This window comes from Fringilla coelebs, assembly GCF_963513975.1.
Source record: "Fringilla coelebs genome assembly, chromosome: 7".
NCBI lineage: Eukaryota > Metazoa > Chordata > Aves > Passeriformes > Fringillidae > Fringilla > Fringilla coelebs.
This window is the reverse complement of record NC_140035.1, coordinates 35,634,075-35,659,049: the sequence shown is the minus strand read 5'-3', so window position 1 is coordinate 35,659,049 and position 24,975 is coordinate 35,634,075. Positions and strand designations below refer to the sequence as shown.

Genomic DNA, 24,975 nt, shown 5'->3' with positions numbered 1-24,975 from the left:
TCGTTGGTCAGATATTGATGACTTCTAATGAGCTAAGTCTCAGCTCAAAGCCATTTAAGGCATTTCTGAAGTTTTCTTTTGTCCTTTTTTTTTCCCATTGACCACCTCTAGCAGAGATTTAGGCAGTGCCAGGAGAAGGCAATTTTCATTACTTCTTTGCTACAAGCTGGTGGTAGGCATGCTCTTCAGCTGGTGTGAGTCCATGATACTCCATGATACTCGTTAGTTTATTTTTCTTCTTTCAAATTAAATTTTACTTGTGACAGAGTATGGAGGAGTAAAGAAACAGTTGCCAGTAGAGGTTACTTTAGTCAAATCTTTTGGTGGATTCAATTTACTTTTTTGTTGTGAGACTTGCTGGAATTTGCTGTTAATTTTTTTCTTGTCTTTCATCTACTTCTTCAGATAATGTTGGGTGCTTGAAGTATTTCCTATAAGTTTCTCTGATACTCCCTGTAATTCTGATTTTGAGTCCTTCCACAAAGTTAAGAATAGAATCAGTTCATAAACTAATCCTTAATTTTGTGCAGGATTTTGCAACAATAGATACTTCTACAGCTGAAAACTTCAGAAGTTTATACCATCAGATCTGCTGGAGAACCTAAATATGAGTGTGTGCCTAAAATTTCCTTGTTAAGATGCAGAAACCACTACCTGCTATGAAGGGGCATTGCAAATGGTCTTAGTCCTCAAGATCTTGTAAATTCTGGCCTCACAAATATCCTTTTGCTTTCTTCTCACCCAGCCCATGAAGAAATCTGCACAACCAACGATGGTGTCATGTACCGCGTTGGGGACCAGTGGGATAAGCAGCATGACATGGGCCACATGATGAGATGTACTTGTGTAGGAAATGGCCGTGGAGAATGGACCTGCATTGCCTATTCACAGCTCAGAGGTACTGAATTTCATGTTGATATCACCAGTTGAAGGGGGAGATGCCAGAAATTGGTGTTCTTTTCTGTCGTTGTGGGTTTGAGCCCACACTCAAGAACTGTTGTTTACTCTTTGGAGTAGGAAGGCAATTAGAGGAGCTGTGAAGTTCTTGTCTTGTTTATGTGCTGGAAAAATATATTCCAGCCTTTACAGGCTCTGAAGCAGAAGCAAACCTTGATTGTCTTGATTGTGGCATCCCTCCCTCCTTTTGTCTGCATTTAGGAATTGGCAGCACTGTGACTTTACATGGAGCTCAGTATAGGCACCTCCCTGCCTCAAGAACAGACAAAACTCCAGACTAGTCTGAGGTTTGAAAGCGGACCTATTGTGTTTTATTGTTCTGCAGTAAAATTTTCAATTCCTCTGTGCTGGATTAGCCTTTTGCTGGCTAGTCTATATGAAAGGCTGGCAGGAAAGCGTGGAGATTACTCTTATTTATTTACTCATTTGCGTGAGTGGTCCAAGTGGAGAAGTACTTGAGCAATACCAAAAAAAGAAGACTTAAATGCACAGACATTTGATCATCCTACAGCTAGCTCACAGCATTGGCTTCATGTCTGGAAAAGGCAGGGGGTTTGCTGTCAGGAGGCCAAGAAAGGACTCTTTTAACACCACTGCTGAAGTGGGATATAATTTATAGAGAAAGGCTCACTCAAGGGCTTTGGAAGGGTTTTTTTTAATGTGCTCCCTTCAGTGTGAAAGGCACTGCTCAAAGTTCTGGGCTGTGCAAGTCCTGTTTCCACTTACACAGCTAGTTCTCTGCAGTTCCATTCTGGAGCTGAAGTGATTTTTCTTGCTGAGGAGAGGGTGGAGATGCTTTGCTTTTTCAAAAGGCAAAGGTTATCTGAATTGGGCTTTTTAAGCACAGCAGCCAGACCTTGGCGCCTGCAGGAGAGCCTGAGCACTCCTTGGTTTATCCAGATGCTGTGCCCATGGTGTGGGAAAATATCATGGGGAATAAAATCATGGGAATCATGGACTCACTTCCCCAAGGACAGCTGGTCCAGGATTGACTCCAGACCTGAACTTGGGTCTCTTGGGTCCCACTTAACAAAACAACTTGCTTCTAGGCTTGTTTTCATGTTTGTTTTGTCTTTCTGCTCCTCACTGTGATTAGACTGGCTTTAGGAATTCTGGGCCAGGTCCCAGATGGACATTGAACCTAATAGAGTGATAGCATTGTACTACAGCATGGGGTCTGGTATTGTGTTGTGAGGAAAGAGTAGACTGGTAGGCACCAGCAACATCTTGTGTGCATAAGAGATCAGCCTCTACCTTCAGATTACTACAGAATGTAGCAGAGATACCCAGCAGAAAAACATCATGAGGATGGCTGTACTTCTTCGTTTTATCTTCATAAATTTGGAGCAGCCCTTTTTTGAGGCTGAGGAGTTTCAGCTGAGATGTTCCTCAGAGGAGATGGTCAGAGAGTCAGTGTGGTGGTTTAGAGTTTTGATCACATGTGGAATCTATCTGAAGGAACAAAGAGGCAGCTGGATTGTGACCTACAGACCTCTTTTCTGCAAGCGTTGCTTGATTGTACAGTGCTGATAGATGAATTTGGGAGCTGGGCTGTGTGTGCAGCACTGTGAGGGTCACAGATTACAGAAAGGAGGGTTCCCTACTGGCTTGGATGGAGCTGGTCATGGTCAGTCTGTGTGCTGATCTAGCAAGGGAATGATGTTCCAGGCAGAAGGGCTCTGTCTCAATGCTTACACCTATTGCTGATGAACTCTGCCCTCTCCCCCAGACCAGTGCATTGTAGATGGCATCACCTACGACGTGAACCAGACCTTCCACAAGCGCCATGATGAGGGGCACATGCTGAACTGCACCTGCTTTGGCCAGGGCCGGGGGAGATGGAAGTGTGATCCTGTTGGTGAGTCACTGGCTGTCCCCCCTTGGCAGACACACTTTGTAGCTCTGTACAAACTGGCTGTGCTATGGACAAACTGTTGTGTGAGTTTGGGCCCAGCCTTTGTCCACTTTCTGTCATGAGTTGTACAAAAGCAAAAATAGAAGCACCACTGCATTTGCTGGAGGGTAAGTGAAAGGACATTTGTTAATTTAAGAACATGTGCTTGGGTTATCACACCTGCCACAGAAGAACCACAACTGTGGCAAGCATATGTTGTAAAAGGTAGCAGGTTGTGGTAGCAGGACAGTTAGCCTGTGGTCATCTGGCTGGATTCTGGTACCTCAGCTGTCAGCTTAGCAGAGCTCTCAGCCTGAACACTGATAAAACACACAGCTGGGCCCTGATGCTAGGATCAGTTTTCTTGCCTTTCTCTATTCTAAAATCTTTCACAGTTTTCTCCCTGAACTAAGGAAGGAGCACCAGCATATATTAACTTACCTTGGACTGAATTGATTTTTTGGCTGCCCTTTGTTCTAGCAAAGAGAGAAAGCTCAGGATGAGAACACGTGTTAATAGTGCTCTGGAGGTTACTTAAAACCATCATGATTCTCTGCAGGAACAAGATTCCATGTCTTCTTCCTCCCCCCCTTCCCTAGCAAACCTTGACTGGAAGATAAGACCTAGCTGTTTGGGTTGCAATTACTAAGTCCAAGAGAGCTTCAAACTATTGCCAAGAAAATCTATTAGAAATTGCTGGTTGTGAAGCTCTACTTTAGTAACAGTAGTATCTGTACATGTTTACTCAAGGAACATAGATTGTAAAGCTCCTGAAAATTACTAGTTTGAAGGAAGGGGTGGGGGGATGATTTCAGTTATCTGTATAAGTGCAATTAAAGTTTTAATTTTGTTGGCTCTCTCTAAACAATGCTCTTATTTATCCAAGCAAACATAATGCCGGTTATCACTGAAAATTTCCAGGGAGCCAGGCATACATGCAGTTGTCAGAGTAGAAAGTGTGCTGAGGTGCTGTACTGTGCTGTATTTACACTAGTTCAGCTGATTTCAGGATCTGATCTGTCCTCCTTTGGTTCATACAATGGTAAATCTGGAAAGATTCTGCTGAAAATAAAAACATTCTGGGGACTATTAAAGCATAAATAAATTCTGAAGGCAGGAGGAATTTGTGGCTTTGATCTCCTTGAGAGCAGCATGGTTTAGCTTTGGGTGAGAGATGAACTCAATTGGCCAGGGCAGAATTGAGCTCCAGAGTGGATGAAAGTCTTTCTAGAAGGAGCACCCCACTGAAATGCATCACAGCTGAATTAGCCCCCTAATATCCAACTTAATACATACAGTGCTATATTAAGAACCTTGATTTGAGACTCCAGTTCTGTTGCCACTTTATGTACCTATATTTGCAAATAAACATCAGTGCAGCATTTCTTTGTTCAAAAAGGGGCGAATTCTTTGCCTTGGGGACTTTTTTGTAGATATTCCTGTGTGGTTTCAGTAACACCCAGTGTGAACTGTTCCTCTTGTGCCTCCAGACCAGTGCCAGGACTCGGAAACTCGCACCTTCTACCAAATTGGAGACTCCTGGGAGAAGTATGTGCATGGGGTCAGATACCAGTGCTACTGCTATGGTCGTGGGATTGGAGAATGGCACTGCCAACCTCTGCAGACCTACCCAGGTAAGAAACCCAACAGAAAATGAGCTCACCTGCTGAGTGAGGCCTGAGGAAGGCCAGCTTTCCACCCCTCACCTGGTCAGGTTTTTGTACCTAATGCCTTTTGGTTTCCTTTTAAAGCAGAACAGATTCTCCCTGTCCCCTGGCAGACACAAGCAGTGGTCAGAGGTTGATAAAGAGGGGCTCAAGCTGTTTTGCAGCTATTCCTGAGGCCAGGGTTAGTTCAGAGAATGACCCTCAGTGCACACAACAGTCTGGGTTTACATTGCCTCTTGGTATTTAGTGATCTCACACGTGTGACCTTCAGCTTATATTTCCCGAAACTCACATGTGTGATTCTTCCTTTTCCACTCATTACAGAAGCAAAATCTATCATGGAACAAAATGTTTTTCCTGATCAGTGCCCCAAAGACATTAAATATTTGAACTCTTGTTTGTCCAGGCAATTCCAGGAACCCTATAGAAATGGGCAATGCCTGTTTGTTGGTTGTTCAGCTTCAGTTCCCTGAACAGGAGAGGAACTTCTCTACTTTCCTGTTTAAGGTTGCAACTGCCACTGTCTTAATCTGAATTAAGATGAAGTATTAAGGCTTAAGATGAAATATTAAGGCTGGCTGAGCTTCATTTACTCCTGTTGGACTGCTTAAACAAACATCTCCCTGAGCTATGTGAAATATGCATGCCTCCAGCCTGGAGACCAGGCTTGGGGCTGCTTTAGACACAAGAGTGACTGAAAATGTGTAAATAAACCAAATCTAATGTTTCTGAATGTAGGTTTGGGGTTAGGTGAGCTTTGAAATTTTCTGCCTGTGGGCACAAGTTTGTTTTTCTAGAAATCCTGTTAAATGGGGAACAGGTATATATGTTACATGGTTGTTCAAATAAATTATTATTAGAAATGTTGGGAATGGGGTGAGGGTGCAGCTATTTAATGACTTAAACACTTTACTGCAGTTTCCAGGGATCTCTTTGCTGAGATTTTCTGAGAACTAGCATGAAGACAGTGCTGCTGAGTGTTCCGTGACACCTCCCCAGTGGGCCCAGCTTCTATGAAAGGAGAAACATGGGATCATAAAACCTGTCCTTCTCTATTGGAGGAAATAGGCCTGAGCCTGACCTAGCTGAATGCAATCAGTAGTCTTGAGCATTAGAGCACTGCAGAACTTGTATTTTTATCAGTTCATGGGCCTCTTTTGTCTCAGAACTTCCACCTACCCTTCTGGTGGGGTTTGTGTGCAGAAGAAAAGTCTCGCTATCTGTGGAGTCCTCTGCAGTCAGGAAAATTCAGTGTTTCAAATGAACTGATGAAGAAATTTAGTAAAATAGTAGAAGATTAGTGTCTCTTTTCAGGTTATCTTCATTGTCAGATCAGAAATTTTTCCCTCACCGTGCTGCATGGTTTGGATTTGACAGATGGTTTTTCAGCTTCCCTGCTGCCATTGCAGAAGATATTAATGAAGAAAACAGTTATTTGCTAAGAAGATCCCCCCATCTCTTTGAACAGCAAGACTCTGTTTTGCAGACTTTTTCTGTACTAGACCTCTCCCATTTTCCATTTCATTGGTATCTTACAGGAAATGGACCTAAGCAGTGCACATTAACTTCCCCACAAAATTTATTCTTACTCACTAGTTTTCTAGGTAGCAATGAAGGATAGAAAGACAATTGAACTGATTTCCCATGTATAGAAATACTATGTGAGCCATGCAGCTTTCTTGCTTTTTGATGACTCCACAACATCCCCAGCAGGTTAAAAGCAGCAATTCTTTTTTTCAGGCTCAACTGGACCTGTTCAGGTGATCATCACAGAGAGTACCAATCAGCCAAACTCCCACCCCATCCAGTGGAATGCTCCTGAACGATCTCACATCACCCAGTACATCCTGCGCTGGAGACCTGTGAGTGCCACATTTGTCATCATTTGTTCCTCAAGAGTACTTTATTTGGCTTTTTCTGCTGTCTGAAAGAAGTGGCTGACACAACTTCATCAAACTTGAGTTGCTTATTCAGTGTCTTTGGCCTCTTGAAGTCAACAGCTACTCTTGAGCATCAAGGAGAGCCAGTGCTGTATAAACACTTTTTGCCCAAACTTCACTGGTTGCTGTGTTCATAAAGTATTTTATTGAACAAAGCACTAGTACAGCTAGCAGACAAGTTTATATCCTTAGGAATGTAAATCCTTGTGGAAGCTTCTTCATCCAAAGAAATGCTGTTTTAGTAACGTGCATATCCAGAAACTACCAGGATACATTTTATTCTGTTAATGTGGAGGTAAAAATGACTAGGAGATGAAGTCATGAACAGCTTGTGTAGGTTTAAATAAACAGTCACTCCCATCTTCTCCAAAGTCTAAACCAAAACTGGTTAACCACAGCTTGTTGGCTGGTTCCTCTGTGAGGAATGATTTGGTTTAACCAATGCAGATGAGCTGTCTTCCAGCTCCCCTGAGTACAGCTTCACAAAAGACCACTTAATGATTAAGAGCATTAGTACCTCAATGCTGCCTGTTATTAAGAGAACAATAAAGGCCCTGATCCAAAGCCATTCAAGGCACTTAAGTCTTTTTACTGATTTCAGTGTATCTTGGATGAAGGCCTGAATGAAATGGACTTTAAAGCACTGGAGTACAAACCTCAGAGGATGGAGCATTATTTTAAAGCTTCCCATAGAGTTCAAACACAGGGTAGAAGGGAAGAACCTCTCTGTATATTGTTTTCAGATGATGGCTTTAGAGTGTTATTATGAATAGGCTTCAAAAGTATCTTTTCCAGCCACTACTTCATGCCTTACTGTGCTTTTGGTGAAGGAATGAGTTGAATTTATAACAAATAATGCTCCTTTTAAAGGGTAAAGTTCACAGCTAGGTTGTTTTTAGTTTACCCTCATAAAACCTAGTAACTCAATGCCATTGGTCCTGCTTCGTGGCATACTTTTCTCATCTCCTTTGACTTGATTCTGTCTGTGCACTAGAGCCATTCAAGTCATACCTGTGTTTAAATATTACAGTGAGTAGTGACCACACAGCAGGTTAGGTCTCTAGATTGCCCTGCTTGCAGCCTAGGGAGTCTCTCACTGTCTGAGTGTCCTTCTTCTTGCAGAAAAACTCAGGAAGGCAGTGGAAGGAAGCCACCATCCCTGGCCACCGCAACTCCTACACCATCTCAGGCCTGAAGCCTGGTGTGATTTATGAGGGACAGCTCATCAGTGTCCAACAGTATGGCCACAAAGAAGTCACCCGCTTTGATTTCACCACAACCAGCACCACAGCAGTGACAAGTGAGCTCAGCAGGGGGACATCTAGGAAAACCTCATCTCCTTCACCCATGTCCTTGCTTTGTGCATCCCCATAACGCAAAAGTGTAGTGATGCTTAATGCAACCTCTCTTTCCTCTCTCTTGTAGGCAACACTGTTTCAGGAGAGACAACTCTTCTTCCTCCCGTGGTTGCTACTTCAGAATCTGTCACTGAAATCACATCCAACAGCTTTGTTGTCTCCTGGGTTTCTGCTTCTGACACCGTTTCTGGATTCCGTGTTGAGTACGAGCTGAGCGAGGAGGGTGATGAGCCGCAGTACCTTGGTGAGACAATGCTGTGTGTGCCAGGGAAAGCACTGCTCACAGTCAGGGCATCACTGCTCTGTGGCACTCAGTAGAGCTGGTGTGAACATCACAGTGAGCACCTCCCTGTCTTTCAGTAGGATTCAATTAGGGTATGAAAGTGCCAGGAGCAGCTCAGATTAAAAACTCAGTTCCTTGTCTTTTCTCCATTAAGAGCTGTAAGAGAACAAGGCAAGTAAATAGCAGTATCCCCTCAGAATACTGTCCCAGAATTCTGCAGAGGAAAACTGCCTGAGCCAGGAGTGGTGAATGAGTAATAACTTTGAGTAGATATAATTATTCTTTTCATATCCATGAATCTTTGCTCAGTTTTGGTTTCTTTTTTCATTTTGCAATCATGTAAAGTTACTGGCTTCCACAGCATCTTGAAATGAGCAGCAGTGCACATGAGAAGAGAACCAAATCTGTTTTTTTTTGAACCTGCCTCCCAACTGGTTTCCTTTGGCATACCTTTGTTCTTCCATCAGAATGGACAGAGAGAACTCTTTCCCACATGCCCTATCTTGGCTGCTTGTTATCTCATGGATATTTCATGTTCCAGTCTGCTCTGTCAGTTATTTTGTTTGAATCAGAGCTTCCTCATCTTTGATAATATGGCAGTTTAGCTAAGCTAGGAAGCTGGTTAAAGGCACTGGACTCAGATGCAGGAATTGAAACTGGTTTTCTAACATTTACTCTAGAGCCCATGGCACCACTACATGTTATTTCGTTTTAACTTCTTTTTCCTAGTTTCCTGTCTTAACAGTGGTAATAGCAGTATCTCACCTCAAGCATTTGAAGTTATAATAGTTAGTGGGACATGAGTGTGGTAGAAGAACATGGCAAAAAGAACAGCAATCTCCTGACCTAATAATTCTCCCTGGACTGTTGCTCCCCTGAACTCCCAGGCTTGGACACTCAGCAGAAGTGGCTCTTGTGGGGACTGCCAGCACTGTCACCACCTTTCTTTCTGCCCAGACAGCTGAGCTGAGCTGTGAAGCAGCTCCTGAGCTCTTCTGTCTACAGACAGAGGTTTACAGGCAGATTGAAAGGCAATTCCTAGTTTCCCCTAAGATGCTTGGTTTCAGTCTGGTCAGCAAATGGGGAGTTTCCTACATCTGGCACGTAGGTGGACATCTGGGAGAAGGGAAAAAAGTTCACCAGGCCTCATAATGGCATTCTTCTTCACTCATGAGTCAGTGTTTCCACATAACCTACTCATGTGAAAGCTTTTCCATATATTTCTGTACTGAAAGTTCAGCAGTCAGGGTATGAGATTAACGTTCAGCTGAGATGGCTACAGTGTGCAGGGGGCTGCTGCTCAAGCTGCCCTGCAATATCCCACATCAAGCCTTGGTGCCCTTGGTTGCTGGTCCCAACTCTCTCCACACAGCTCTTCTGAAGTGAATCAAACACAGGGCACAGAAACTGTTGTTTTATTGCAGGGAAGACTGTGCTTCAGCTCAGGTTAGAACAGACTTCTCAAATATTTAATTTGGAAAGAAAGCAAGAAGATGGAATTGCTAAAACAAATTTTTCTCTCCTGCCTTCCTCAGATCTTCCAAGCACAGCCACTTCTGTCAACATCCCTGACTTGCTTCCTGGTCGCAAGTATATTGTTAATGTCTACCAGATCTCTGAAGAGGGAGAGCAGAATCTCATCCTGTCTACTTCACAGACTACAGGTATGTGTGGTTGGCTGTTGCTGCACTTTGAAAGCTGTTGTTACTGTTTGCTCAAGAATTTTTTGTTACCTCTTACCCTCACACTTGCTGTCCTCCTGTGTTCATTGTCTTAAACAGCTCCTGATGCACCACCTGACCACACAGTGGAAAGTGTGGATGACACATCCATTGTCATCAGCTGGAGCAGACCACAGGCTCCAATCACAGGTTTGTCCTGTTGGAGTGCACTTATTCTGCATTATTGGTAGAATCTAAAATGTAGGTGAAACAGAAAAGGAAATATAACTCTGGGACAAAAGTAGTGCAAAATTCTGCCTGGTCAGAGAGACCAGCTGGAAAGCACATGGGCAGTTTAGCATTTCCTTGGCTTCAGTGGCTGAACCAAGCAATGCAGAAGGCTGGATGTAAAACAATTCCTTCTGGATTTGTGTTTAATAAAAAAAAGGCCCAAGACCTTATATTTGTATCTGTCATCCAGACCATCCCATAGTGAGCATGAGAACAGTACAGGCCTAAATCCACATGTCAGACCTCAGATATCCTAACCCAGGTCAGACTGTGCTTTGAAGGTGGTGTGAGTGGGTGGTCTGTAGATGGGACGTGAGCACAGGCAGGCCACAGGTCCTGCTGAAGTTCAGGACTATTTTTACCAAAGTTCAGGAGGGATATCAGTTCAGCCCTCATTTCTAGCATTCTTTGTGCTTACTGTTTGTACTGAGGATTACATATTTCTCTTGCTTCAGGCTACAGGATTGTCTACGTTCCCTCTGTGGAAGGCAGCAGCACAGAGCTCAACCTGCCTGACACTGCCACCTCTGTGACACTGAGTGACCTGATGCCAGGGGTTCAGTACAACATCAGCATCTATGCTGTGGAAGAAAACCAGGAAAGCACTCCTGTCTTCATCCAGCAGGAAACCACTGGTGTCCCACGCACAGGTAATGCTCATCTTCTGGGTTTCAGTCACTGAGGTTGCTGTTGCTAGCTAAGGGAGTGCTTAAATAAACTCTGTTATGGTTTTGTGAGTTTGAATTTTAAGTTTCACTGGTATTGAAGTTCTGTAGTAAAGTCATACTTATTGACACAGTTAAAACACCACTCTGCATTGAGAGGGTTGCAATTCCTAGCAATTGGACTGCAGGCAGGTCTTGCATTATCTGCAGAAGAGAGATCAATTTCCCAAGTTATCTTAGGGGGATTCTGCTAAGAAATCCTCTGAAGTGCCTGGTGTGTCATTTTGGCCCAGCACTCGGCTTGTAGATGTTCAGGGTTATGTACTCAGACACCACAACACAATGTTCAAACTGTTCACCTGACTTTTCCTTCTCCCTTCCAATCCTACCCATTATTTTCCTTTGCAGTCAGTGGGGTTGGGAGATTGCTCAGCATTGACTGATGAGCCAAAACACCATAGGAGCTAAACTTGAGGCACTCAGTATTTAAAAAACTTCTGGTTTCAGGGTTCTTTAGCTATCCAGTTGGACTGAATAACCAAACCAAAAGAAGGGATAGTAAAAGAATTGGGATTTGATGTGGTAAGCAGTGGAATTTCATGGTCCTGCAAGTTGCAAGCACGTGTTTGCAAATGGGAATTTACCAGGAATGAACTCAGCTCAATGACTTTATGGTTTGGCTTCTGCATCTTCCAAAAATGTGTGCTGGTTAACCTTAGGGCAGTATCAGTCCTAGTCTCAAGAAACTTAATTTAAACACAGGAATTCAAGGGTGCAGTACTGTGGCCCAGCGCTGAGGGAACTGCATTTTGCATTTGGCTGCAGTAAGGCCAGATCAGCCCCTCTACTTGTTTAATTATAAAAGGTGGATTTCAAGTTAATCACAGACATTCAGGTCATGCTGTGGTTTTTGAAAACCCTCTCTTTTAGTTTTAGAAGGAGGTTACTGTTTCCAACCCCTGGAGTACTTTGTTTCCCCTCAGGCTTTGGTTCTGCATATACTTGAAGTTCTGTAGCATATTACATCTTGTCTTTCAGTTCTTTCTATCACAGCAAGATACCTTCTGAAGACATAGTATACTTTAAAGTAGATAATGATGTTAAGAATTATAGTCTGCTTGAATATTGTCTGGGAATGTGTGTAGACATGTTTACAGTGAGGTTGCCCTGACTTTTTATTTTGGTAAATATTCTGGGGCTAGCTGTTGTTCAAAGAAAATTCACTTTTTTTTTCCTTCCATGGAAACCAATAACTTCTCCTCCTGCTAAGGACTCCCTCTGACAACTGTTGTACCCCTGTGCTTTCAGATGAAGTGCCTTCCCCCAGAGATCTGCAGTTTGTGGAGGTTTCTGACATCAAGATCACCATCATGTGGACCCCTCCCCAGAGCCAAGTGTCCGGCTATCGGGTGGAGGTGATCCCTGTCAATCGCCCTGGCCAGCATGGCCAGAGACTGCCCATCACCAGGAGCTCCTTTGCTGAAGTCATTGACCTGATCCCAGGAACAACCTATCTCTTCAAGATTTTTGCTGTAAACCAGGGCAGGGAGAGCAAACCTTTGACTGGAGAGCAAACCACCAGTAAGTTTCTTTCCTCTGTGCTTTTTTTCAGCCTTTTGAAGCGTGGATTTCTCTGTCGCTTGGAGAAATGTATAAACAGAGCACTTGAAGTGCAACAGTTCTAGCCCAGGAGGTATCCCATCAGTAGGATGACAGGGCTGGGAATTCATTCATTCTAACAATGATCTCTTCAGCAGATTTATCCTCCTCCAGGGCTTTCCAATGGTAGTTTAAGTCTCATGGCACTTTAAAACAATTTTGTGTGGCTGGAATTCAACTTTTTTATTACTGACTGAGAATTGATGGACCCTGCAGTTCTTTTACAGCAGAGATCACAGCCTGTGACTTTTATAATACTTTTTTCTTTTGCTGGTACCTTAGGGCAGATTTCAGTATGACTTAGAAGCCTTGCTGAGATTCCTCTGAAAATCCACCTCTCCCTTCTGACAGCTCCATACCTATCTGGCTTCCCTGGCAGCAGTAGCAGTTGTGCCTGCACATGTAAGGAAGGCTCATGCAGGATCCCTCAGAACCTGATTGCTAATGATCTAGTGACAGTGCAGCACCTCACCAGTGTGAGAAGCACACTTTGTCAGGCATTGCTTTTTGCTTTGCAGCAGTGCAGAGAAGAGAGAGGAGCAGTGGCTGGGCAAGATGTAGGTTTTCAGATGGAAGAGTAAGAGTTTTATCTGGGTGGTTATCTCCATTTTTGACCCAAGAGGAGCAGATCAGACAGAACATGGCACATAGTTTGTTTGATCAGGTCCTGTTTATTGGGCATTAGAAGGGTGAGTGGGTATTTGTGATGTTCTTTGGCTGGGTCACTTTATTCAAAGGGACAAAATTCAGCTGTGTGCATCTGCTGCTCTTCTGCTGCTTTTCAGTAAATAAGAGCAACTTCTGAGAACCCAGCCTGTCTCTTAGTAATATGAGAGGGAAGGAAAGGAAATGGGATAATCTGTGAATATAGCCATGCTGTTTGAGGAATATCCTTACTTCCATCCATAAAGTTATGAGCAATGAATAGTGCCTGTCCCTTGACTGTGCAGGGAGAATGGGATCCTTATGTCCATCCTTTGCCATAGGTGTCTAATTTGAGCACAGCACAGATGGTGTGAGCACCCTCCCTCCTCTTTCAAGCGAGGCTTTCAAAAGCAAGGATGCGACTTAGGAATCTGAACCCTCTTGGAAGCGTTTAGAACAAGAAGGGCTCAGTTCCCAGCCAGATCTGTAATTTTTTGTGGTTGTTTTGAGGAGCCTGGGCTAGGTGTAGGGTTCCTCTGAAACTGCACAGAGAGGTGTACATTGGAGTATAGACATTTAATTCAGACAGCACAGTCACAAATGTCTGGAATCATTTTCCATAGGCTGTGATCATCTGCTTAACTGCTTGGCCTAAACCACATTGCAGAAACTATTCACATAAATTGCATCCTGTAATCGAAAATCCTGGGAAACAGAAATCATTCAGGGTTCCCAAGGAAAACCCTGCAGCAAAAGTCTCTTCCCACGGTGTAAATGTGATTCTCTTTTTGGCCTTCCGTTAAAAAGCAGTCTACAAATAAACTCCGAGTGTGTGTGTGTGGCTTTTTAATCTTCCCCTTTTTCCTCTACTATGGGGAGAGGAAGCGATAAAAGCCTAATAGAGCTGGCAAATTAAATTGTGCAGAAAGGAACTGACTTTAGGCTACACATTTTAGGAAGATACAATCTTTGTCAGATGAGGCTTAGCCCAGATCTAAGTACCAGCAAGGGATAAAGTTGACTTTCAGCCTGTGGGTTGGAGATGGGCTTAAGCCAGGTCACACTCATCTTTTTCCTTTTTGAGTTCTCCCCAGTTTTTTCCAGTGGTGGAAGAAGGAAGACCTCACTTCCTTTTTTTCTCCCTCCTCAAAAATGGAGAAAACGAAAAGGACAAAAGCATCTTCTTGCTGAATCACTGGGAGAGTGATGAAAGCATTAAATTTTTTTGCCAAAATATTACTTCTCCGGGAGGAGAAAAAAAAACATTTGCCAGCAAAAAAAGAGCATTCATGAAACCTCACTGCTCTTAAGTTCAATATATGGTTAGAATATAGAAAAGGTGGGGAGACTTGCCATGTGAACACTGTGAACTCCTTGCTGTAGCCGGTGCTTTGGGGGCAAATTCCCATCCAGAGCCTCACCTTGCCTCAGCCGAAGGCGGTGACATCTCCACCAGTCACTGTGGCTCCAGTGAAGGAGCTGCGCTGCCTCAGCCTCTTGTTTATGGAGTTATCTGGGTTATCAGCTTCAGCAGATTCCCAGGGGCACTGATAAAAAGGGGAGGAAGCCTGGTAAGAGCTGTTCCCTGAGTCCCAGGGGAGAGATGAGCGTGCTTGGAATTGTTGGATGGTCAGTTTCATGGTGTGAATATTTTTAAGTAGATCTAGGAACTGGTTTTCTGCACAAAGTCGCTGACTACTACTTATTTTGACATTCAAATGACAAAGTAGGGGTGGTTTATTTTGGGAAGGGATTTTGAGAGGACTGGGCAAGGATTTAAAAGAATAAATCTTTTTCGTGGAAAAGGGCTAAAATTAGGTTTCCGTGCTTACACTGACAAATCTAAACCAAGCTGGTTTTTAAAAAATGCTCAGTGCTCATGAGAAACTGTTGAAATTCCTGAGTGTGTTGGGGTCAACCTTTAGGCTGCCTTCCCCATGGGATGCAGACATGGCAGAGACCCAAATCAGCGCAGCCTGGAGCGCTCAGGTCTGCCTGTCTTGGTGTATTAATGGATAGCCCTGAGGCGTGGATGCAGAAGTGAAATAACTTCCCAGCTCTCTCACAGTCCCTTCTGTTGCCCTCTCACAATACATCAGAAATACAGGCCATGGTTTGGAGGTGGGGGTGAGGTGGAGATTCAGCTGGGAAGCTGATGGGTGTTCTGCTTTACCTCCCCAGAGCTCGACGCCCCCACCAACCTGCGGTTCCTCAACACCACGGAGCACTCGGTGCTGGTGCTGTGGACGCGGCCCCGCGCCGTCATCTCGGGCTACAAGCTGACAGCAGGGCCCACCAGAGGAGGGCAGCCCCGCACCTACAACGTGGGACCCTCTGCCACCAAGTACTTCCTGAGGAACCTGCAGCCTGGCACCGAGTACACCGTGTACCTGGTGGCCGTGAAAGGTGACCTGCAGAGCAATAGAGAGACCGGCGTCTTCACCACTTGTGAGTGAGATACACACACGCCTCACATACCCCTCTTACACCCTGGACTTCTTCAGAACTTGTGCTGAAAGTGCTTGTTGTGGGTTGATTTACAGGGCAGCCTTTTGAAGTAGCATTCCAGCAGAACAGCTTGGGAAATGCTCCTTGTTGTTCTTTCTGAACTCGTTGTCATGAAAAAGAGCTATTTGCATCAAAAAGCTTTTAGTAAAATATATTTCAGCTTTTCCTGATGATTAAAAACAAGAGGGAGAACTTACTACTGGTACCTCACTTTTTGCTTAACTGGATGCCAGAGAAATTTAATTTTACTTGATCTTCCTAATTGCTTGGTTTTGGCATGACAAATGAAGGAAAGAATACAACTTCCTTTAAAATGGGCAAGGAATAATTAGTCTGGTACTTACATAAAGCTGAAAGCAGTCATTTCTCAAGCTCAGCCATTCCATCTAAGGCAGCTCAACTGCAGTTACCCAAAATGACACAGACATTGTATTCTAGGGGTTTTTTGGGTTTTTTGTTTTTGTTTTGTTTTTTGCATTTCAGTCATCTCTATTTATGCTGCTGGTTTGGGGGAAATATTAAGCAGATTTTGGAAGGAAAGGGAGTTCTGTAACAACCCCCACATACTTCTAAAAGGAGCAAATAGATCCAGTATTTAAATAATGATGATGCCATCACATAAACTAACAAAACTCAAAACCACCCAAGCCCAGAACCACATCCTCTTTTCAAAAGAGAATGTGGTTTCTTTTAGAACAATGTGAAACTAAAATAAGGGCTCAAACTTTTAATCAGCGTACCATTGTTGACATTGGCAAGGTGCTTTTTGCTGACAGTCTTATCTATAAATATTCCTCAAGTAGAATGTGATTTGGTATCTTAGATTTATTATATTCTGGCTTGTCTGAATGTAACCAGTCCAGTTTGAGGCTATAGATTGGATTAACCAAGCCTCTTCATTAATGACATTACTTACAAGGCCATTTCAGATTAAACTCAGCGTTTTTATTTAGGCTGATTTTGGCATGCACAAAGGCTTTGGCTTCTGTGTGATGCTTCTGACAGATGTCAGTGAGACCACAGATGCCTCAGACTGACATTGGCTCCTTTCTGCTGACTTCACAAGATGTTGGTGAGGGATGAGATGGTCCTTGCTGGGACAGCTGGGTGACAGACAGGGGTGTGGTGTTCTGCTGATTGGAAGGCATATGGTGGGTGAATCAAAAAAAAAAAAAAACAGCTGAGTTTTGAGGAACACTAGATATTATGCCATAAAACAGGATTCCCCAGATTCTTGGGTCTGGATGCATAAAGGATCATGCATCCACTTGAGTATTTTTGTTTTCTTTAGGAACAAAAGCTCTGGCTATGATTAGACCACTTGCATACTGTGTCTGTGTCAGATCTTTCCCCAATCACTGGATTTGGGATCTAGTGATCTAGTTCAGCACTCATTTCATACCTCTGGCTGTTTGTGCTGCTGTAGGTCAGGTTTTCAAACTGTTTGGAGCTATCACAGCAGGTAGACTTCAATTCTGGTCAATTCACTCCACAGATCAGCCTGCTGGCTCTGTTCCTCCTTTTAACACAGAAGTGACCGAGACCTCTATTGTCATCACCTGGACACCTGCCCCAAGGATTGGTTTCAAGGTAGGAGGAGCTAAGTCTTGTGTTGGTTTTTCCTCTTGCTTCACTGTGGTGGGGAGGGCAGATTAAAGCCATTTCCTATGGACTGTGCTGAAGTTGGCAGTGCAAAGGGGAGAGGTGCAAAGGGCCTGTTGCTCACAGGGAGCAGGTTTAGGTGACAGAGGTCAGTGCAGTCATGGAGTTCCAGGTCAAGTGGGACATTTAGACCACAAGTTGCAGGATTAACAGCTGGAGTTGAGCATGAGTGCCCCTAGTGCTGCTGTTGGATGGTCAGTCAGGGTGCTGACAGCTTGTGACTGAAAAGGAAACCCCTGTTCCCTGCAGCTGGGAGTGCGCCCGAGCCAGGGCGGGGAGGCTCCCCGGGAGGTGATCTCCGACTCCGGCAGCATTGTCATCTCTGGGCTGACCCCCGGCGTGGAGTACACCTACAGCCTGACAGTGCTGATGGATGGCCAGGAGAGAGAGACCCCCATCATCAGGAGAGTCACTACACGTATGGCACCTGCTTTTCCTCCATTATTCTTTCTTCCACTCACCACTGCCTTCTGGGAGGCAGTTCTGGTCTTTCCTCCCTTTCGTGGTCTGGTTTTTCAGTGACAGCAGCACTGGCTCGTGCAATGCAGGGTCTCAGCTTCAGGGGACTATTTTTGGCTGATTCCAAATGTTGAGGATATCGTGGGGAGAGGGATGCTGAGGCAGCCAGCATGGTTCTCAGTGCCATCAGTGACCCATTTGTCTGAACACTTGCAGCACTGGCTCCACCGACCGGCCTGCGCCTGAGGTCCAACCCTGACACTGGCATCCTGATAGTCTCTTGGGAGAGAAGCACATCTCCAGGTAACCATGTGGACTCACTCCATGCTCAGACCTTCTCTTGGAGCAGAATGCTAACTAACACTTCTTTTGTGGTGCCTTGCAGTTTGGTGGGAAATCAGCTGTTGATAAATTTAAAGAAAAATGTATCTGTTTCTAGATATATTTAAGGATATAATTCACAGCTAACTACAACTTGCTGTAGGATTCTTAATGATTTACATTCTGTGTAAAATGCTGTTTTGGAGCATGAATGTGTTAGAATATGTCAGCTGTTTTAAGGATTTGAAGGGTTTCTTCAGGTATCTCCAGTGGTTGAAAAATAGTCTGAGGGAAGGAAAGTGGAATGGACCACAAAGTTTTCTGGAAGTGACAAATGAGTTTGTGCTATGCAAAGTGAATGTGGAAGTTCTGACAATGTTCAGGATGAACTCTTCTCCCACAACAGCTGATGAAAGCTGCACAATTACTTCCCATAAAAGGTGGATTGAAAGTTTTCAAAAACCTCTATTGGTAGCTGAATCTTTTCCTGACAGAGTCTTGAGAGAAGTTCCTCTCAAAACTCCAGAAATTTTCAGTTTGGTGAGGTCTCAAAGGGAACAGAAATGCTGTGAGGGTGGCAGGACTAGCTCCTGGGAAGCTCATTTTGGGGTGCTTGACAAAGCAGCCTCTTTCCTGCTGGGCCCAGGCTGGCAAAATCACTTGTAAAATGTCATGTGTTTGCTTCAGCTGTCACACTGATGACTGATGTAAACAGTCCAGGATCCATGAGGAAACTGTTGACACTGGCCTCTGTATTTCAGGCATCAGTGGGTACCGTGTGACCACTGCTCCCACGGATGGGCAGCAGGGCTCTACCCTGGAGGAGGTGGTGGGTGCAGATCAGACCACCTGCACCTTTGAGAACCTCAACCCTGGCGTGGAGTACAACGTCAGTGTCTACTCTGTCAAGGATGACCAGGAGAGCGTGCCCATCTCAGAAACCATCACACCAGGTAACAAACGGATGAGCAGCAATTTCAGCTGCCCAAGCTCAAATGGCTGAGCCCCAGAGCTCTGCATTGCAGAACTTGTATTAGCCTGCTGGTAGAAGGCTTAGACTTCACATTTAGTCTCAAGAAGCAGAATAGCCACGTTCCAGCCTGTGACAGAGCTTCTTATACCCGTGTACTTCTCTGCATGGGCATCCTGTGTTGTGCTTCATAGGCTGGTGGTCAGCACATGGATCTGCTGTATGAGTTCAGTGAGCTGGGCAGCAGCACCAGGGATTTAACTGAGCCCTGAAGTGCCCCAGCATCTGGAGCGCAGCTGGTGGGAACAGGAAGTAGGTGAACAGAGGTATGAGTGGGAAGCAAGCACAGGAGAAATTCTGGCAGCAGTAGTGGCAGAAGATCACTTGAGCACAATGGAGAGGAAAGCCAAGATGGAAAGGTCCATCACTGTAGCACTTGAGGTACAGTGTTGTGTGTGCCACCTCACAATACATCTGTGGGGACTGCAGAAACTGCCTTTGTAGCCGCAGTAGCAAAATTAATATGCATTTCCCCAAATGGTTGCATTTAGTTTTCCTTTGTGAAGCCTTTGTTTGTTTTTGTTTCTGCTCTGAGATGATGCCAGCTACTGTGTTTGCTTGCTCTTGTAACACTGCTTTAAAATTTCTGTGCTTCACTGAAGTGCTGTGTGCTCCCTAGGGTGAACTAATACTGTGATGCTGCACAGTTATGCAGTAATAGCTTTAGCCCTTCACCATCTTCTGGTGAGGGAAAGCTAAGAATGTATGTGTCTGGCTTTTACAACTCTTTAAAGGTGATATGGTACATGCATTCCGTGTGGATAAACAATTATTTTACAGAAAACTGGTTTTTTTCCCACTTATTCTGTAAAATAAGTGTTTTCCAAGAAGGACATCAAAATACAACAAAACCACTATTATTAAAGCAATATTTCTGTCCCTTAATTTCTTTTTCAACTAACTTGTATTGAACAGAATGGACACAGAGTCCTGCATCTTTGACTCACCGATGTCTGATCCTGAGTGAGGAAGAGCATCCATTAGTTCCCACTGCTTTCAGGATCACCCTGATAAAGTTCCACAGCCAAATCTTGTGGCTTCAGTCAATACCAGTTTATTGACTTGAGCAACTGAAGGTTTGGCCATTGTCAATTAAAGATGCATCTAAAGTTCCCCATTCCCTGCCCAATTCTGCTGGTCCTAACATGCAGGAAATGAGCACCTTTGCTGATGGAATAATATCAATAGGGAAAACAGTCACAGCTGGGCTTATTTTCCCTACAGAAATTTAGGCAGCATCTTAAACTTCATTAAAGGGCATTCTTATGCAGGGGCTAAAACTTGAGATTTTGAACAATTTTAGCCACGTATGTCAGGCTCTTGGGCACATCATATGCTGGGCTTAACCTTTGAATTTTGGGATGTTGTCACTCTGACAAAATTAATAGCATCTAAAGGTCATTTTTAACCATATCCATGTTTCCAAGGGAGTGTTCTGTTACTTACTGTTTCACATAATCTGTTTTTAGCATATATATTGCAGCAGTTAGTTAGTAAGTAGAACTTGAGGAATTCTGGGCCAGATCCTCAAGCCATTGCAGGATTTGAGGCTTTTTTCCATGTGCAGTGTAAAGAGTTCAGACAGTGGATGATCTACCCTGGAACTTTGAGAAGGTTCTCACCAGCTCAGGGTCTGATTTAGCTTCTTCAAATGTGTTCATATTTTTATGATCCCAGTGATAAAAGTTAGATTCACCATTTGAACAAAACAAGAGTTTTAGAGGGTCAGTCAACAGAATTGTTGTTTTATTTGCACTTTAGTGAATTTAGCTCTCTTGTAATTTACCTGTAGAAAGAAAAAAGGGCTGTATTTTTTCTGCTTCTGTTTTTGTCAGAAAATGATGGGTCTTTGTGACTTACCATTGCTCTAAGTAAATTTGTTGCAAGTTAAGTGCCTCGTGTAGGGCTCTTTGGAAATTTTATGTCTAAAAAGAACTGGGGTTTCAGCTTCTGAGGGAATCGGGGTTTCAGCTTCTGTCTGCCCAGGGAAGCAGCTGGAGACTGCATTGAAGGGTAAATCTAAGCAAACAAACTGAAAACAACAAAAGCAAGAACACAACAAAAACCACCCCACCAAAATCCATCCTTTTCCCCCAAACCCCAAGAGAAATTGTGCATATCACCGCAATTGCTTCAAGTTCTGTCGATGTTAATAGTGATGAACACTGCTTTTTTCTCCCTTGTCTTTCTTTTGCCTCCGTGTGTCTCTGCCTCTCCCGTTTGCTCTTTAACTCATTAGAGGTGCCCCAGCTCACTGACCTAAGCTTTGTTGACATAACTGACTCGAGCATCGGCCTGAGGTGGACCCCGTTAAATGCCTCCGCCATTATTGGGTACCGCATCACAGTAGTTGCAGCAGGAGAAAGTGTCCCTATTTTTGAAGATTTTGTGGACTCCTCAGTAGGATACTACACAGTGACAGGCTTGGAGCCGGGCATTGATTACGACATCAGTGTAATCACACTCATTAATGGCGGAGAGAGCGCCCCTACCACTCTGACACAGCAAACGGGTGAATTTTGAAAACTTCTGTGTTTTGTGATGTGGATGGTGTCACTGGCTGTCACTGGCTGGCGGGGTGCTGGGGCTTTGTCCAAAGAGGAATTGAGCCCCTCGCTGTGGGGAAGCCAGACAGACCCAGCTGGCTCCTTTCCCCAGATGGCAGCTGGGGATGGATATGGCACTGCTCATTTTTTGAATTGGAGGCGTTTTAATACCATGAATGACTGCAGACTTGCCAGGCTCATTCACCTTCTGCTGCTCAGATTTCCAGGATCCAGTTGGCATCAAGAGCCTGAAACATGAGCTGTGTGTTTGCCAGACTTTAAAACTGATTCCTCAAAAGAGGAGTGCTGAAGGGCGGAGCAGATCAGTAGACACCCTCCAGCCTTGACAGCTGTTTGAGCTTCCAGCAGCCCATTTCCATGGTGGCCCCACTCTTTCCACAATGCCCCAAAGGATGCAGATGGACACCACTCCCTGAGTACATGCCAGTGACAGCCATGCCACACCATGAAGGGTTTCTATAGTGCATGAGCGGAAGGAGAGCTGGAAACTGGTTCTTGCATGAAATCCTGTTGGGTTTGAAAGTCCTGAGGCTGTAAATCCTTCGACATGAGTAGAAGTAGAGTCATAGGAAATTAGTGTTATACCCTCTCCTCTCCTGTGTGTGCATGTATGGATCCTAGATGAGATTACTTTTCCATCTGTAGGCTGCTGTATGGCAACTTTAAACCTCTCTTGGCACCACATCTGTAATACAAAATCCAGCTGCTAGAAGCACATTGGTGAAACTTGCTACCTTGTTTTTAAATTAGCCCCGTGGGGTTCATTTAACATATCAGGAATTGCCAAGAGGTTAAAGCAGCCTGACAGCAGTGCAGACACATTTTTCTCTTAACTGTAGTAGAACTAAATGTAGTTTAGAAGTCTGTTTGCATGAGTCTGATGCCGTAGTCAGTTGTGCATGAGATACTTTCTCTGGTGGTTGATTCCCTGAACAGACCTCTTGATCAATACAAATCTGAGAGCTGAGGTGGGTTTGTTCTTTGCTGTGTAGCTGTGCCTCCTCCCACCGACCTGCGCTTCACAAACGTGGGGCCTGACACCATGAGGGTGACTTGGACTGCCCCGACCTCCATCGTGCTGAGCGGGTTCCTGGTGCGCTACTCCCCCGCCAAGAAGGAGGAAGATGTTGCAGAGGTCACGGTCTCACCCTCAGACAACATGGTCATCCTAACAAGTGAGTGGGTTACCTGCATAAATCAAACAAACATGAGAAGCCCCTCATCATAAAATCATAAGATTACTAAAAGACCTCCATGGTCATTGAGTCATCAACTCTGCACCACCATGTTCACCACTGAGTGCCAATCCACACACGCCACCTAAACACTTCCAGGGATGGTGACTCCACTCCTGACCAACCTTTTAGTGAAGAAATTTCTCCTGATATCCAACCTCAATCTCCCCTAGTGCAGCTTGAGGTCTTGTCTTTTCTTGTTACCTGGGAAAAAAGACTGACCCCCATCTTGCTGCAGCCTCCTTTCAAGTAGTTGTAGAGGGTGAGAAGGTCCACATGGCACAAGATGAAGCAAAAAAAAAAAATTAAAAGTGTGGCTGGCCAAATTCTCAGCTGATCTAAAGTGATGTTGCAAGCAGCCTCATAGAAACACACCAAATGGGATTTGGCCTCTAGTTTTACCCAAGTTAAAGCCAAACCACAGGCAAGATTTTTCCTTTCAATCCAAGGACAGTGATGAATCAGGCTGTGAGGCAATTGCATTGATTTTCAGCCTGGTTAGGTATTAACAGTAAATACGTGTTGTTCGCCTGGTTTGCCAGTAATGTCAAGGACTTGCTGTGCAGAGGTTCAGGAGAGGATCAGAATATGCAAAAGGCCATTGCTCCTTTGACTTTGTATGCTCAGACCAGAAAGCACATCCTGTTTTGGAACCTTACAGGACATGGCAGCAAAATGTGGGCATTTTCCAAAAGCTGACATTAATTTTGGGGCAAAAGCTGTGTTGTATTTATAGTTTTTTTGGGTTTTTTTAAATCCGAGAATCTGGTTGGTTGAGAGACAAGACCTGTTTTCAGAATAAAACACCAAATCTAGAGCTTGTCTGAGTTAGAACAGCTGTGTTGGAAGTCTTTGGCCCTGTTTCAGCTTATATCAGCTAAAGCTTTGGCCTGGTGCATAGATAAACTAGTAGATAACTAGAATGGACCCTGTAAAAAGGTAATTGCTTCTAGTCAATCTCCACAAACTGATGAAGCAGTGATATAGGATATCATGCTCGTTCAGGCTAAAGCACTGCAAGGAACCATAATACCACAAAAATAACTGATTTAAACCTTTGATTGTCCTGGAGACTCACATCTTCCATCAAGCAACACCTGATTGTCTCCTAAGAAACACAGTTAAAATTGTGTAGGTTGATTAACTTCTTGATGTTAGCAAAGAAACATTTGCCCAAATTCCTGTTCTTCAACTCCACAGACCTGCTCCCTGGCACTGAATATCTGGTAAGAGTCTACAGCGTTTCTGAGCAGCATGAGAGTGCACCTTTGTATGGAATCCAGAAAACAGGTACTTGGATGCATGTGTGGCTAGTGCCATCCTTTAAGAATTCATTAGTGGGACTTAATTACTTTTTTTTTTCCTGTGATGATGCCAAGCAGTTTGAGCTCACCCTTGTGTCTCTTGAAACACCCAGGCCTGGATTCCCCCACTGGCCTAGACTTCTCGGATATAACGGCGAACTCCTTCACGGTGCACTGGATCGCTCCTCGTGCCACCATCACGGGCTACAGGATCCGCTACCAGCCCGAGCAGGGCGGGGGCCGGCCCAAGGAGGAGAGGGTGCCCCCCTCCAGGAACTCCATCACCCTCACCAACCTGCTGCCAGGCACCGAGTATGTGGTCAGCATCATCGCTGTCAATGGCAGGGAGGAGAGCCTGCCCTTGGTTGGCCAGCAGACCACAGGTGAGCCTGCAGGGAGTGCTGGGTTTGGAGTGTCCTCTAGCAAAGTTAGTGCTGTTAAACCACATCTACCCTGCCAGCTTCACTCATGAGGAAATGCCTGTGTGCTGAGGTAGGGCCTGACTTAGGAAAAGGACCCTGTTGGAACCCAGGAAAATCCTCTGGCTGCCCTGGAGGACTTGAGCCCCTGCCCAGGGGGCTCAGAGACCTGAGCACAGAGCCCAAGACCCCTGTGCCTTTGATTTAGCCCTTGGGAAAAACAATTACCAACCTTAAATGAAGAATTACAAGCCACGAAAGTTTAAGTAGAATGATAGTGAATTTATCACAGGGTGAAAAAATAGATTTTTGGTGGTTTTAGAATGGGGGTTCAGGGGGCAAGATGGAGGAATCTGGGCTTGTCCAGCCTTTCTCCTTCTTCTTGGCCTCCATCTTCTGCTGTGATGGTGGCACTTTTAGATTGGTTTAGAGTAGAAGCTCACTGTCTAA

General features: G+C 44.5%; 1 protein-coding gene across 5 annotated transcripts in view; it reads left to right on the top strand.

Annotated features, from left to right (window-relative positions):
* FN1 (fibronectin 1) overlaps positions 1-24,975 on the top strand; it is a 53,490-nt gene that overhangs the window by 11,234 nt on the left and 17,281 nt on the right. For all 5 annotated transcript variants that reach the window (XM_084209465.1, XM_084209468.1, XM_084209466.1 and 2 more), the window contains exons 10-27: positions 746-898; positions 2,687-2,815; positions 4,342-4,485; positions 6,259-6,380; positions 7,581-7,758; positions 7,884-8,060; positions 9,635-9,763; positions 9,881-9,970; positions 10,507-10,701; positions 12,025-12,297; positions 15,202-15,468; positions 17,024-17,118; positions 17,440-17,608; positions 17,866-17,952; positions 18,732-18,923; positions 22,560-22,742; positions 24,003-24,092; positions 24,220-24,489. In XM_084209465.1, coding sequence (XP_084065591.1) covers positions 746-898; positions 2,687-2,815; positions 4,342-4,485; positions 6,259-6,380; positions 7,581-7,758; positions 7,884-8,060; positions 9,635-9,763; positions 9,881-9,970; positions 10,507-10,701; positions 12,025-12,297; positions 15,202-15,468; positions 17,024-17,118; positions 17,440-17,608; positions 17,866-17,952; positions 18,732-18,923; positions 22,560-22,742; positions 24,003-24,092; positions 24,220-24,489 — 2,943 coding nt within the window. The remainder of the gene's footprint in view (positions 1-745; positions 899-2,686; positions 2,816-4,341; positions 4,486-6,258; positions 6,381-7,580; positions 7,759-7,883; positions 8,061-9,634; positions 9,764-9,880; positions 9,971-10,506; positions 10,702-12,024; positions 12,298-15,201; positions 15,469-17,023; positions 17,119-17,439; positions 17,609-17,865; positions 17,953-18,731; positions 18,924-22,559; positions 22,743-24,002; positions 24,093-24,219; positions 24,490-24,975) is intronic.